At 40.8% G+C, this 14,570-nt stretch overlaps 2 protein-coding genes across 2 annotated transcripts; both read right to left on the bottom strand.

The window, feature by feature from the left end:
- Positions 1–47: 47 nt before the first annotated feature.
- ccnd3 (cyclin D3) lies at positions 48–6,753 on the bottom strand. The gene is made up of 5 exons (XM_048255914.1): positions 6,162–6,753; positions 5,675–5,890; positions 5,366–5,525; positions 4,458–4,600; positions 48–755 (listed from the first exon to the last, which is right to left on the bottom strand). The coding sequence occupies exons 1-5, from the start codon at positions 6,396–6,398 to the stop codon at positions 600–602; spliced, it is 912 nt and encodes a 303-aa protein (XP_048111871.1). The 5' UTR covers positions 6,399–6,753; the 3' UTR covers positions 48–599.
- A 104-nt stretch (positions 6,754–6,857) lies between these two features.
- On the bottom strand, positions 6,858–14,570 carry bysl (bystin-like). The gene is made up of 7 exons (XM_048255912.1): positions 14,172–14,570; positions 13,546–13,702; positions 12,470–12,608; positions 10,354–10,487; positions 8,128–8,288; positions 7,855–7,957; positions 6,858–7,554 (listed from the first exon to the last, which is right to left on the bottom strand). The coding sequence occupies exons 1-7, from the start codon at positions 14,440–14,442 to the stop codon at positions 7,203–7,205; spliced, it is 1,317 nt and encodes a 438-aa protein (XP_048111869.1). The 5' UTR covers positions 14,443–14,570; the 3' UTR covers positions 6,858–7,202.

The raw sequence follows: 14,570 nt of genomic DNA on the forward strand, positions 1-14,570 counted from the left end.
GTTACAGAACACACCTTTATCCCAAAGGAAGCGATTCAAACAGGAAATTCATTTGGATACATTTTATTACATATATATAATGACAGAGCAAACATAGAAGAGCAGCATTTCAGAAAGAATTCATGTACTTTTGAAAGATCAAATGTTTACCAAGAGCACAGGCTGAAACACAATACAAATATTTGCCTTCAGTGAAGACCATCTGCTACAGAGAACATGTTCACACGGATCACACTTCCCAGACATGTTTTCTAATGTGCATACAGTAATGTGCAGCCATTGAAGAACAACTATCTAATGTGAAGCTACAAAGAAGTGAACTGGTACACATAAAAAGTAAAACCTGTTGGTAAAACTATAGTAAACTAAAATCACAAACTGATTTAAAGTTATCTAAAGGAACAGGAAATTAACTCCTCAATGTCTCAATTCTTATTCATAGGCTCCTGCTTTTGTACTGTTTTTCATAAATATCTCATAGTTATTAGTCCCTCCACTGTGTGCAACTCCACTTACTATGGCTGACAAACACGTCACTTGAAGTGCATCAGAGACCCAAAGATGTAATGACAAAACTCTCCGTGGTGGACATTACAGATCTAACCCAGTGAAGACAGCTTGACATCCTGTATGTCTGTAGGCGTGTTGCTGACCTCTGAGTTAGGAGAGTTGGCTCGAGACTTCACCTCAGCTGTGGTGGGCAAGCTAAGGTCCAAAACAACTTCTAGCTGATTAAAACAGCTGCAGAGTGCATTCTGAATAAGAGGTGTAAAAAAGGAAAATAAAATGCAACTAAAACTGGCAAATGAACGAATACAAAATGTTAGATTTAATGCTTGATAGCTGTGATCAATAGTTAGATATAACACCCTCCAGAATTATTGGTACCTCTGCTAAAGTTAACTAAAAACCGGTATAAAAAATAATCTGTTGGTGATTTATTGTCATCTCACAATGAAAAACATAGGGAAACCTTGGAAATCCAACCTTAAAGGGAAGCAAATTTATTTTGAGAAAAAGGAAAATCTCATAGAGAAATAATTATTATTTTTTTTTTTTTTTTTTTTTTTTGCAAACATCATTGACATTACAGAAAATGCAACACTACGACATGCACATTGACTTGGCTTCCACAAACATAACAACATAACATTAATAACAGAAAGGCTAAGGATGATTTGCGTCCAGGATGATTACAGATATGATTATCAGGGATGAAATTGATGACCGGAATGAAAAAGAAGGGGGATGGGATGGTAGCTCTACAGTGTGAATGAGGTGGTGTTGGGATGGGGTGGGGATGGGGGTGAGGGGTAGTGAGTATGTGAGGATGTATGTGTGTGTGTGTGTGTGTGCGATATGTATAAGGCTGGCTTTGCTGTTGGGCCAGGAGGAGAGAAGCTGGAACATAGAGAAGGAGGGTTTCAGAGGAGAGGAGTTGTAATTATTCTATTAATGATAAGTATAATAATAGGAATAACTGATTGCCTGGTTGATTGCCTGACTGATTGCCAACCTGGGCACCCATTAATGGCCACAGTTCCACCCAGCCCCTGCAGTTATACTGCGACGAGCTGACAGAGGGGAGGACCTGTGTGCCACCCATCGCCCCAGGCCCCCAGCATATGCACACATCCCCCACTACCACGACCAACCACACCTCGCCCCCAGACCTTCACCCAACACGCCACTCTTGACCTAAATATGTACAGTATGTGAATGGCTAGGTTGAGGGGTCTATCTAGAGTGTAGCATTAAAAGAAGTGGGCATGCATGGTGAATATCTGTCAGGATTTCCCCATGCACACCACACTTACCCTGTGTAAGATGTATGCCTCCTCAATGTGTGCATTAAAATAAGTGAGGCATGCAGATAGACACCTGATGAGGCATCTACCTGCACTCCACTCTTACCCTAGCCTGTTTTGTAGTTTTTGTTTATGTATGTCACCTAACATGTAGTCGCGATTAAAAGAGAGTAAAAGCGTGCTGTGTGCTTCCAGGACAAGGCGCGGTGCATGAGCGCATGAGGAGGGTGCACACCGGGGCCCAGGGCCAATAGATAACCCACAGGACCCAACCAATGCCAAAACCACACAGCGACCCGCCAGGACCGAAGTCTCCCAAGCCATCCAATGGGGCCCCGCAGAATAACGATGGGAGAGGCAGAGAGAAAGAGTGAAATTAGTAAAGTTATGTAAATAAAAGGGGGAGGGAAAGAAGGGGATGCTATTTATATTACTAATAATAATAATAATAATAATAATAATAATAATAACAATAATAGTTCCAGCTACCCTCCCCTGCCTAGTGTTCATGATATGTGTATCTGTTGATGAAGTGTGTTATGATCGTGTGGAGATGGAACTCAGGCAAAGAGGGTCAGGACTGTAAGTAGGTGATAAAGGGGTACCAAGGAGAGGTTGTATCCTGATTAAGTTTGTAGTTGATAGGTTTTCTAATGATATATAGTCTGTTAACAAGTTTTTCCAATGAGTGATGTGAGCTTTTTTCTTAGATTTCCAGTTCATGAGGATTGTTTTCTTGGCGATAGTCAGCGCTACCAGCAGTGTTTTATTGCAGGAGTTGCTTAAATTGACTGTGGATGTATCACCAAGTATGCATAAGGAAGGGGATGCTGGGATGTGACAGCCAAAGATGGAAGAGAGAGATTTTGTGACACTCACCCAGAAGTGGTTGATTGGAGTGCAATGCCAAACCGCATGAATGTATGTATCTGGGTTATTTTGTGTGCAATGAGTGCAAAGATCCTGTTTCAAACCCCATTTTAGCCAATTTATGTGCAGTGAAGTGGAATCTGTGAAGAACCTTGTATTGTATTAGTTGTAGATTACTATTCTTTGTCATGAGGTAGATGTTTTTGCACATTTTGGTCCAGAAGTCGGCACCGGGAGTAATTGATAAGTCTGATTCTCATTTGTGATATGGCAGGCCAATTGTTTTTATAAATAAATATTTTTAACAAACACGTCACTCATAATTATTGGCACCCCTGCTTGTAATACCTTTTTAAGCCTCCCTTTGCCAATAACAGCTTGTAATATTCTTCTATGACAACCCATAAAGTTGAAGAATACAAAGCAAGGGATTTAAGACCGTTCGTCTTTACAAAATCTCCCCAGATCGTCCAGATTCCTAGGTCCACACTTATGCATTATCCTCTTTGACTCACCCCACTGTTTTTCTATGGAGTTTAGATCAGGGGACTGAGATGGCAATGGCCGAAGCTTGATTTTGTGTTCAGTAAACCATATTTGTTTTGATCTGGATGTTTGCTTTGGTTCATTGACCTGACAAATGGTCCAGTCATGACCAACTTTTAGTGTCTTGGCAGAGATTGACAGATTTCCTTTGAAAATGTTCAGGTTTTTCCTGCACCTTAATTAGGTTCCCAAGGCCTTTGGGAATAAAAACAGCCCCACAATAGCACAGCCCCTCCACCATAATTCTCATTAGGCATGGGGTTCTTTTCAGTATAGTCATTCTTCTATGTATGCCAAACACACCTAAAGTGTTTCTAGCCAAAGAGCGCAATTTTCATTTCATCTGACAATAGACCACACTTCCAGACAAAGTCACTGTACCATTTAGCAACTCCTGCCGTTTACATTTGTAATTAAATGACTGGACAGGCTTTTACCTGGCATGCCCTCTAAATAATCTATTAGCAGTGAGGTCACTTTTGAATATTTTTTGGGGGACTTGGTGACCCCAAGATAATACCTTTTTATGTAGATCTCCAACAGTGGTTCCTATGGAATGTTTTGCCTATCTTACCATCCTCCAAACTGTATGTGGGGGCAAGATAACCTTGGGTCTTTGTCCAAGCATGTTTGTCACATTTCCAGATTATTAGAACCTTCTAATCATTATTTTAACTGTAAATATAGGCATTTTCAACAAAGTACTTAGTTTTCATAGACATTCTCTGACTTACAAATGTCAACACACTTTCCTTTTATTTAAGTTTAGTGTGTTATCTTGTCTTTCCGATGTTGAATAATGACTAGAGGATTTAGCCTCTGTGTGACTATTTTCATACCATAGTGAAAAAGAGTCATAACTACTGAAAGTTGAAAGTTCACAGACACTCTCATTAACTTAAATAAATTGAAATTAGATAGGAAAATGCTTCAGGGGTTCCAATAATTGTGAGCAACATTTGTTTTTGTTAAAAATATTTATTTCTTGATAAAATGTTTCCTTTTTCTCAAAATAAATTTGCTTCCCTTCAAGGTTGGATTTTTCCTATTTGTTTTCATTGTGAGATAATAATAAATCACCAACAGATTATTTTTTATACCGGTTTTTAGTCAACTTTAGCAGAGGTGCCAATAATTCTGGAGGGTACTGTACATAGAGAGAAAGATATACTTTATACTGTAAACAAACATTTACTTGCCAAGGTTCTCTCTCACTAAAGCCCATTCCCTTACCAGATCTGTGTCTAAGGTGTTGGCCAGCAGCTGCAGAAGAGTGTCACAAGACAGGCCACCACTCAAGAGCTTCAGCCTCCGAACAGCAGATGCAACACAGGCACAAGCGATTACAGAGGGCAAAAAGACTGAAAACTTTAACTCTGAAAACAAGATGAAAGACACATATTCAGTACACTTACTCACTGTTTATGAAAGCCATAAAGTGCATCACTGTGTCTGAGACACGAAGGTTAACCATAATTCTGTGCTGAGGATAAGAGTAGAGGGCAACCATAGATGACATCAGTGTTACTAAGGGGTAATTAGCCTCTACTGAAAGGTTGCTGAGCACTACAGAGAAGGAAAATCTTGCAAGTGTCTATTCACCTTCACTAGATAAAAGGAACAGCTAAAAAGCTAAGGCTTTCCCACAGCCCAATGACCCACTCCCTGCCTTTAGGCTGTATGCAAGGAACGCCTTCAGACAAAAGAGCCAGCCACAGACAGCAGACAGCCAAATGGACCTGTCTGACAGATTGTGTGACAGCACATCTAATACTTATGTGGCTGAAGCACTGTTGCCAGCGCAGCCTCCAGCTAACTGCAGGGACTTGTGGGAAAAGAGAGCTGCAGACAGGAGCCTTTCATGGCACACAATGCAGGATTACCATGACCCAGCATGAAAAAGAATGCGCTGACATCTCACAATATGGCTGCCACATGCCCGTTATTCTTTTCTGACAGGGTGGGAAACATCATTGCATTTTTTTCACCCACTTTTTTCTAATGCGATATCCTCACTGCCCATGGGGCTGTACTCTCATTACTGTTTTAACAGGGTGTTTCAATGGTATGCTTAAAGGCAGATAGTTGTTTCCCCCTGCCTGGTACAAGTGAGTACTGTTGGCGACAGGATGATACCCTACCTGTTGCAGCAAGAGCAATGTAAGAGTGAGTATGCTTGCGTAGAGCATGGAGGTCATGCGGAATGATGGGCAAACCTGCCAGAATAGGCTCCAGGAAATCAGAGGGCAAAACTATGGCAAGATTCCAGTTCAGCCTGGATACCAAAATCATCTCCCAGTGCTGTTAAAAACAAGTAATACCTGTAAACACCTCAACACTACATAACTTAAACTACATCACTTGTGGGAGCCATGGTTAGGTTTAACAATACTTTGGAAAACATTATAGTAGATTAACATTAAGTATGTTTTATCTTTGGCAAACTTTACCAGGAGGTGAGGGATTGACACAGCATTGTCAGTATAGATGCAAAGCTTGGATGCACTTAGTGGAACAGTTTCTCTGAGTTTAGAGGCCACAAACATACAGACGGTCCCGAGAAGCTGTAGGTGGCCCCTTTCAATGGGATAGCGCATCAGATAGCGGTCCAGGTAGTTAATTGCCAGTGGGAATACTTCCTCTTCACACTTCTGCTCCTCACAAACCTGTGTGTGGGGGTATATACCGAAAACCACAGAAGGAAATAGGGGAACTTTCTTTAAACATAACACACTATTATGTGAACTGAATTTTGTTCTAAACACTGAGTTTAGTTCTAAACGTCCATAAAGCAGCAACATTTTAAAATATCTGCACATTCTTGTTAGCAGCTATCAAATGAGTGGTAACGTTACAGCTTACAGCTAGGTTAACGTGTAACCGCAGCTAATGTCCTCAAAACTATAATTAGCAGATTATTTTGTTCCATAGGCCTACCTGCAACATCCACACCGCCAATATTCGTCGCATATAAGGTTGGATGTCCGTTTGAACAGAGCCGAAGAAAGTATCTGATGTCTGGCTGAGCTTTTCTAATATAAGAAGATTTCTCCAAATTCGGTGATCCCTTGTCAAAACAGGGTCGCAGGAGGCGCGTATGTAGGGGTTGTTGGGATCTGATGCGTTGGCAGAGGTCGAATCAAATCCTCCATTTTCGTAGCACATTAACTCCATTAGACTTCAATGTTTAACGTTAATCTTAAACGAATAAATCAAATGGTGAAATGTTTAACCTTGTACCAACATTAGCAAGCTACATTGCCCGCTAATCACTTGCTAACAGAGCCGCGCCATAACCTTTGAGCAAGTCAGACAAATATTCGCCGTCGACGTAGTAAGAAAACCCTAAATCGTCTTGTAGGGTTAGTAATTGTTTTTTTCGTCGTCTGTTATTTAACCACTTACTTTACTTTGGCGAATAACACTAAAATATACACCACACCACTCAAGGCAGGCTAGAATTTTACTGGTCCTCGTGCCCTTCAACTTTTCTCAGCAGTCGCATGGGCAGCGTTCCATGGTGTTTCTTTACGTTCCATTACAATTTAAAGCAGAATTACCAATGAAATATTACACATTAATACAAGTATGGCATCTTCTAATAGTAATAATATTCTAGTAGGTCAAGCAACATTGAGTAAAGGGTCATGTTGTCATTTATTCTTCACTCTATTATTGGTAACAGGGCAGAAGGCAGAAGCAGTTTCACACAGACGGCAACTGGTCTTCAACTGACTGATATGACTACATATTGTCCTCTTTTGACCTCAATGAAAGGCACTTAAAAATGCAAACCCTATTCATATTGACCAGTGGCGAGTGTGAAGTTCCTCCCTGCATATGATAATGTATAATCATACATATCCATGCACAATAACTCATATTCTCCAACACATTTCTCCAACTTGCAGTCAAGCAGACTGTTGAACTCAATTACAGGAAGAGGTTGATGAAAGAAAAACACAAGAACAAACATGTTCAGTCCATGGCCATGACAGGCATGGCAGTCTCTTGGTCACGTGACTCAGAGTTTTGGAGCTCTCGCCGGATCTCAGGTGTTATCTGCGGGTGTGTCTTCACTTTCAGCAGCTCCAGCAGTGCTGCCTTCTGCTCGGAGGCCAGGTCAGCCTTGTAGCGCTGAGCGAGCGTGAGCAAGCTCTGATGCCACAATACAGGAAGTTCCCTCTTGTCATTGCGGAATGAGAGGAAGTGGGCCACCAGGGCGTCCAGAACACGGAAGGGCAGTGCGTACTTCTTATCCAGCATCAGGCGCAGGAAGATGCTGTTGGCGCCATTGTATTCCATCTCAGCCAGCTTTAGCATGGCAGCACTTCAAGAAAGATAGAATGAGTCAATGAATGGATACAGTGGAAATATTCATTGGTTGCCAAGCACTTCTTAGATAACGTCTTGGTTTTAAATCTAGTCTAGTTTTACTAATACGCATGGCTAGTGCAAGTTGTAGACAAGCAAAAAAACAAACAAATAAATGATAACATTCTGCATCTATTCAATGGATTAAAGTACTGTGCTTTCTTATTGCTTGATTTTCAATTCAAGATTGCAAAATGTATTGTAAAAATGTAAACATCTAAAACATTATTGTAAAATGACACTGAACAGGCCATACCTGGTGTACAAGACTGGGATGGAACATTTGGTGACGATACTGCCAATGATGATGGCCTCTCTCAAAGTGCAGGTTCCAGATTCACACAATGGGATCAATATACCTGGGGAAAGACAGAACCGTGGTTTGACATTGACACACCATTGTAATATTTATAAGTTGGGTAGAGAGCAATGCTGCCACCGTGTGGTTTGTATTGTACTCTACCCACAGCTGAGTGAATTGGTTGTTGCAATCCAGATCAGTTGCAGTGGTTTGTGTATAGGGTCTCACCTTTAAACCATGCTCCAGGTTTAAAGAGGGCCTTCTTGAGGGCACTGTAGAGGTGGAAGTTTAGTCGTTTATATTCAGCAATGTCATCTCGTACTCGAGGCAATAGCACCAAGTTGTAAAAGCGCTGGGCCATTCGTTCTTTCAGATTAGAGGAAAATATCCTGCAGAAGACAAAAACAATATTACCTCTTAAAACATATGCAATGACTCCAGGACTAGAAAAAAAGCAATCTATGCCTTACTACCTAATGTAATTTTTGAAGTGAATGTACTAAAAAAGCAGTACAGAGTCTGTGTCGAAATCTAGTGCTTTGTTTGACCATATACACCATGACGGGGTATATACAGAAATCCTGAAGTATCCTGAATACCCTTAAATACCTTTTTTAATACCTTCACAAAAGAATGTAAAACTTCACCACAGTGATTTTCATCGGTGAAACCTTTCTTAGCCAAATTTGAAGCAGTTAGTTTAACATATTGATCAGGGGGTATGAAATTAATTGATTTTGAATTTCAGTTCATACCCATCTGATTCTATTCAATCAGATTCTATCCTATTTGTAGAGACCTCTGAAGTTCCCCTACAAAAAAAACTGTCATGTTTGCCCATATGAGTAGATCTGGGTACCAGTACTTGCAATTTTGCAAAAACCCAAAGAAGTCTGAAATGTAGACGTATTACCCTACACACTTTTGTCATCCAACTTCGAGTGGGTTTTGTGATTTTTGGTATGTTAAGACGGGGAACTTTGATATTTGCTACATGGGAGCTATTTGCTACATGGGAGCTAACTTGCAATAAGTAGTTAGCTTCGGTTATCTCCAGGATCTCCTTATATAGGCAAAGATGACAGCTTTGGGTCCTTTTTGGAGGTAAACTTCAGAGTCTATTATCCCACTTATTTACAGCTCACACAACTACCTTCTGTGTGCTGAAAACTTTTATTTTGAACGGTCATCGGCCTAGACACCAACGTTTCCAGGTATTATTTTGACGCACCATCTCAATGTGGCAAAACCGTAGGCAGAAGCAAGCAGAAGCAAGCAGAATGATGCAAAAGTGCCTATTTCTCTTTGTATAGTGTTCAGAACATGTACTTTTACAAATAAACGTCACATGTAAGCAGTTTAACTTAAACATCTGACCTCATACTAACTTCACTGTCAAGTGACGCGACTAATCTGATTTGGAATAATACTTTAATCTTAACAAATAATCAAAATGTTAGCATTACTATGCAATGATTCGCTTGTATCGTATGCACCGATTTGCTTGGGCTACCGGGCTTGTCCAGTGTGTTGTGAGTGATTAGGCCTATATAACATAACCTTTAGGTATATATTCTGAAAAATGAGAGGGTCTGTGAGGATTTGGTACTTTGAACTTAGTTGCTGACTCAAAAACAAAACAACGTCAAGATGACTGGGTGTTGTGCCTATGTGCAAGTGAAAGATTACTTAGTATTACTTCGCCCGTGATATTAGACTAGCCTACTGACCAAGTAAAGATTTTGCAGCAATGCATACAAAAGGAGTGGCGATTTGGATATTTATTGTTTAAAACATTTGTTGCGAAATTTAATACCCTGTAAAATCCCGATTACTACATTTTAATACCTTTTAATGGCCTTAATTTTTGCTAAGTTCATTTACTACTTTTTAATACTTTTTAAAACCCTGTGGACACCCTTCATGAGAAATTAATTTGAAGATTATGCCAGTACTAGTTGCTCACGAAAACATGCTTCAAATATAGCAAATTGGCAAATATGTCTTTAATATTCAAAGATGACATCTGTACAATAAAGCAATAGCGGTATTCCCTTCCCTACTGGCAAAGCTCTGATTCAAGGCAGAACAGCACTCATGGTTCATGACACAACACATCTTACATCAAGTAATTTCCAACACCACAATCCTCATACCAATCACAATCCATACATCATATATAACAGATATATACATTGATTTAGCAAAATTTCTTCAGCTATGAGGTACAGGTAGACAAGGGCAGGCTATACTTGGGAATGTATTCCTTTTCTTTATCCTTCTTTACAGTTAAAGCATGATCTGATTGTGATTATTTGATAATACATACGTGCAGTCAATACACATTCTCTATTTCTGTGTGTGCATAATAAATACACCGTCATGCGGCTTATACACTGGAAATACCCGTTATCAAATAGAACTCTGTTTTTGGTAAGTCTCGCACAAACATACCTGGTGGCCTGATACATTGCAGCAGCAGTCCAAGACTCCGGTTCTGTCAGGTAGAGAATTTGTTCCCAGTTGGCTAGTGCTGGGATGATCTTGAAAGCTTTGGGAAGCTTCCCACTGCGGTACTTGCATAAAACCTAAGAAGCATAATGCAGTCAAACTATAGGTCAATCTAATAAATGCATAAGCCAACTGGACTTCAAAGCAATTTAACACTCATGTACAAATGTGTCAAGTAACGCAAAACAGCTTCTATGCTGTTTTTTTAGTTACTCTTATGAAATTAATCACAATCCATGGGACTGCCTCACCTGAAACCCCTTTGCTTTGGTGTACACTTGAACATTATGACATTCATATACAAGGGTGTATATGAAATCAGGGAAAGTGAGATGAAAATTAAAAAAGAGTAATCAAAGCAGTTGTTAAATGGAATAAGTCAGTCTGTGAGTGAACCTGAAATGGTATGAAACGGGTGACAAGAGGTGTTGAGACAAATCTTGACTACTCTCAAGTAATCTTTACTCAAGTGCTTTGTATACTAGCTGCACGTTTAAGTCTGATTGTGCCAAGCATAAATAAATAAATAAATAAATAAATGAAAAATCCAACATCGTTCCTGAATATGAGGGTCAGGTACAAGGAACAGGCCTTCTGGTGTAACAGACACAACAACCAGCAGCTTGTTGCTTGTGATGCCCTACAACACGCCAAACCATAGAAATAGTGGACTGTTTCAAAAACCTTGGACTCACCCTGGACAATAAACTCAGCTTTGAGCAACACACCACTGACATACAAAAACACAGTCAACAGAGACTCTATGCCATCCGTAAGCTCAGATCACTTTCTGTTGCCCCCGGTCACTTGCTCCTCCTGTACAAAAGCATAGTCCAGCCCATACTCCTCTACTGCCTTCCCTGCTTTTTCAACATGCTAACTGCTGCCAACAGAAACAGACTCACACGGATCACCCATACCGCAGCCAAAGCAATAGGCCTCCCCACCCCTAATTTATCAGACCTCAACAGCACACTCACCAAGAACAGAGCACGGACCATCGCTCATGACCCCACCCACCCCCTCAATCCCTTCTTCATTCTGCTTCCATCAAAACGCAGATATAAGGCTATGGGGTGGAAGCGAGTACGCTTCGGGAAAAGCTTTGTGCCCTTTGCAATAGCAGCACTTAACAACAGATCACAGCGGTGATGGATCACTGTGCTGCCCTCATTCCTCTGTAATGTCAACTGGTGATGGTTTTCCTGTTTGTATCTGTGTAATGTGATGTATATGTGCTGTTTGTGGGCTGTTGTGATATATGTGGGTGGGGTATGTGGTGGCAGGGTGGTGGGTGAAGAACCGTGACTGTGTATCTATGTATTTCATGTCTGTGAGGCTTGTATGGTATGTGAAAACAAATTTCCTATGTAAGGACAAATAAACTAACTAACTGATGAGGGATCAAATGACTGTCCTTGCAAATACTAATTTACTAATTACATTCTGTTAGATTAGAACTAGGTCTTTTTTTTGGGGGGGGGCCGGTTTGAACCCGACCAGTAGGCACAGCTGAAGTGCCCTTGAGCAAGGCACCTAACCCCTCACTGCTCCCCGAGCGCCGCTGTTGTTGCAGGCAGCTCACTGCGCCGGGATTAGTGTGTGCTTCACCTCACTGTGTGTTCACTGTGTGCTGAGTGTGTTTCACTAATTCACGGATTGGGATAAATGCAGAGACCAAATTTACCTTTCCTCATTTATTTACTTATTTCAGCACCAACTTGGGCTGGGCTATATGGCCAAAAAATTAAATCTTGATTACTCTCAAGTAATCTTTACTCAAGTGCTTTGTATACTAGGTGCACGTTTAAGTCTGATTTTGCCAAGCAAAATAAATAAATAAATACATAAATAAATGAAAAATCCAACATCGGTCCTGAATATGAGGGTCAGGTACAAGGAACAGGCCTTCTGGTGTAACAGACACAACAACCAGCAGCTTGTTGCTTGTGATGCCCTACAACACGCCAAAAAAAAAATCTAACATTTTTTGGGAAATCTCTTATGACGTATATCAAAGGTGACGTCGGACAGGGCAGAATTGATGGCAGAAACTCACCTTATTTACACCTCTGTAAACCTCAATCACTCTTGGGTCAAGCTGTGGCATGGGTCGTCCTGACAACTCTGACATCACTGTTCCCACCTCTGTCTGTTTCTCTGTGATCTTCTCCATGATGATGTCAGCTAGTGTCCGTCTACAGAAACAAACAAACAAAAAGAAATCTATGTGAGACACAATCACGACAAACTCCAGACAATTTGTTTACATTGCTTTTTTTTTTTACCATGTTCATGTTTATTAATAGACATTTTCGTCCAAAGCATAGGCAAAGGGAAAGAATTTAGGGCTGCACAATTATCGCAATCGTAATATAAATAGTAGTATAAAACAACGCAATTACCTAATCGCAAAAGCTACAAGTAATCGTGCACAGTTAATTTTGTCACATTTCTGACTTTTATATTCATTTCATCCTCCTTGACTATGTCACTTCTAAAAATTCTGATTGGTGAGCTTCATAGTCGGTGGGGGGTGCTGTGCTTCTTGTGCACTGGGCATGCTCACCAATCAGGGTTGGCACAAATTCGAGAGACATTTGGAATATTGAACTGAATCAATGAATTGACATTCAAAAATCATATTGCAACTGCAATATCTGTCAGAAAAATCACAATTGGGTCATTCCATGTCAATACAACCAGAGCACCCATAATTTTACACACTGTAAAATTACTTTTATGTAAGATCAATGCTTTCCAAGACACAGCCAGTTTTACAGGGGGACATCCTTACATACTTACATACTATTCCTATTTATGTACCAGCGTGCAAAATTTGAGCCTCCTACATGGCTTAGTTCTTGCTCTATGGGCTTGTGAACTTTGACAAAAATTAGAGGCCGAAAAAAACCCACATCCCCCCCCCCCGTAAAACTGGCTGTATCTTGGAAAGTATTGAGCTTACATAAAATAAATTTTACAGTGTGTCTCCTGGGTAACATAGGTACACCTGGTCATTTTTTCTGAATTTTTGAGACCTAAGTGTGTGGGCCCTGGTTGAATTGACGTGGAATGACCCAATTAGATTTTTTTTAAATCTTTACAAGGACATGTAAGCAGTTTTTGGCCAACCTGACAGGGGGATTTTTGCTCATGAACATCTGAATGGCTTTTTCATCCTCTGGGTCCACCTCCACCACACCATCGCCTGCCATCTCGTCCTCACCGGCTCCTGCAGCTCCAAGAGCTGGCCATTCTTCATCCGAGTCTCCATCCTGGGTGCTAGGGCCTGGAGAATGCACACACAGGGAGTTTACTATAAAATTTGGGTACAAGGCAAGAGTACAATGCAACATGCTCGTGTGTGACCATGTACCCATTGTTACCATGGCAAGTCAGACTGCATTCTTTATAACACAAGTGCAAAAACTATTGTTTATAGCCGCTGTTGGTCAGATTTATTTGATGCATGCGCGGGTGATGCATGCGCAGGTGGAGACACACACAGACACACTCAGTGACCATTAACTTAAAAACAGTATTTTGGTCATTTGTCTTGTAAACAGCGCACAACGTGAAAACACTGAAGTCCATCTAAAAGTATAACAATTGAAAGCTAAAGTTACATGTTCTGACTATTGACCTTGTCACCTTATAACCGATGCAGCCAGGTACAAACCAAATGCTGGATATACTTATTTAGCCCGCTAGCATGCTAACTAGCTAGGTAGCCTGGTTTCATATGGACCATAATTTACCCAAAACTGTGGATGGCTTCTTCTTCTCGGGTGTCAATCCAAATTCGGTTTGAAGTTCCTCCTGCTGAATGCGTGCTTGTTCCAGGATTTTCCGCGACAAACGTTCGTCAACGTACTCGTCGTCGTTCTCTTTAATCTTTACCTGATCCTTGTTCTTTACTCGGCCTTGCGGTCGAACCATATCTGATTGCAGCATTTGTTCAGCCAGTCCGATCATTTCTCCAGCTCCTCCACCACCACCACCACCTTTTGACTTCTTTGCTTTAGGCATTTCCGTAGCTTTGTTCCATAAAATGCCAAACTTCACTAAAAATCAGAGTCCTGGAGAACAAAAATGTAGCCCACTTTCCGCAACAACAAATCACGCACCCTTCCACCACGGCACATGTGTGTGTCAAC

This window comes from Alosa alosa, chromosome 10 (assembly GCF_017589495.1).
Source record: "Alosa alosa isolate M-15738 ecotype Scorff River chromosome 10, AALO_Geno_1.1, whole genome shotgun sequence".
Lineage (NCBI taxonomy): Eukaryota > Metazoa > Chordata > Actinopteri > Clupeiformes > Clupeidae > Alosa > Alosa alosa.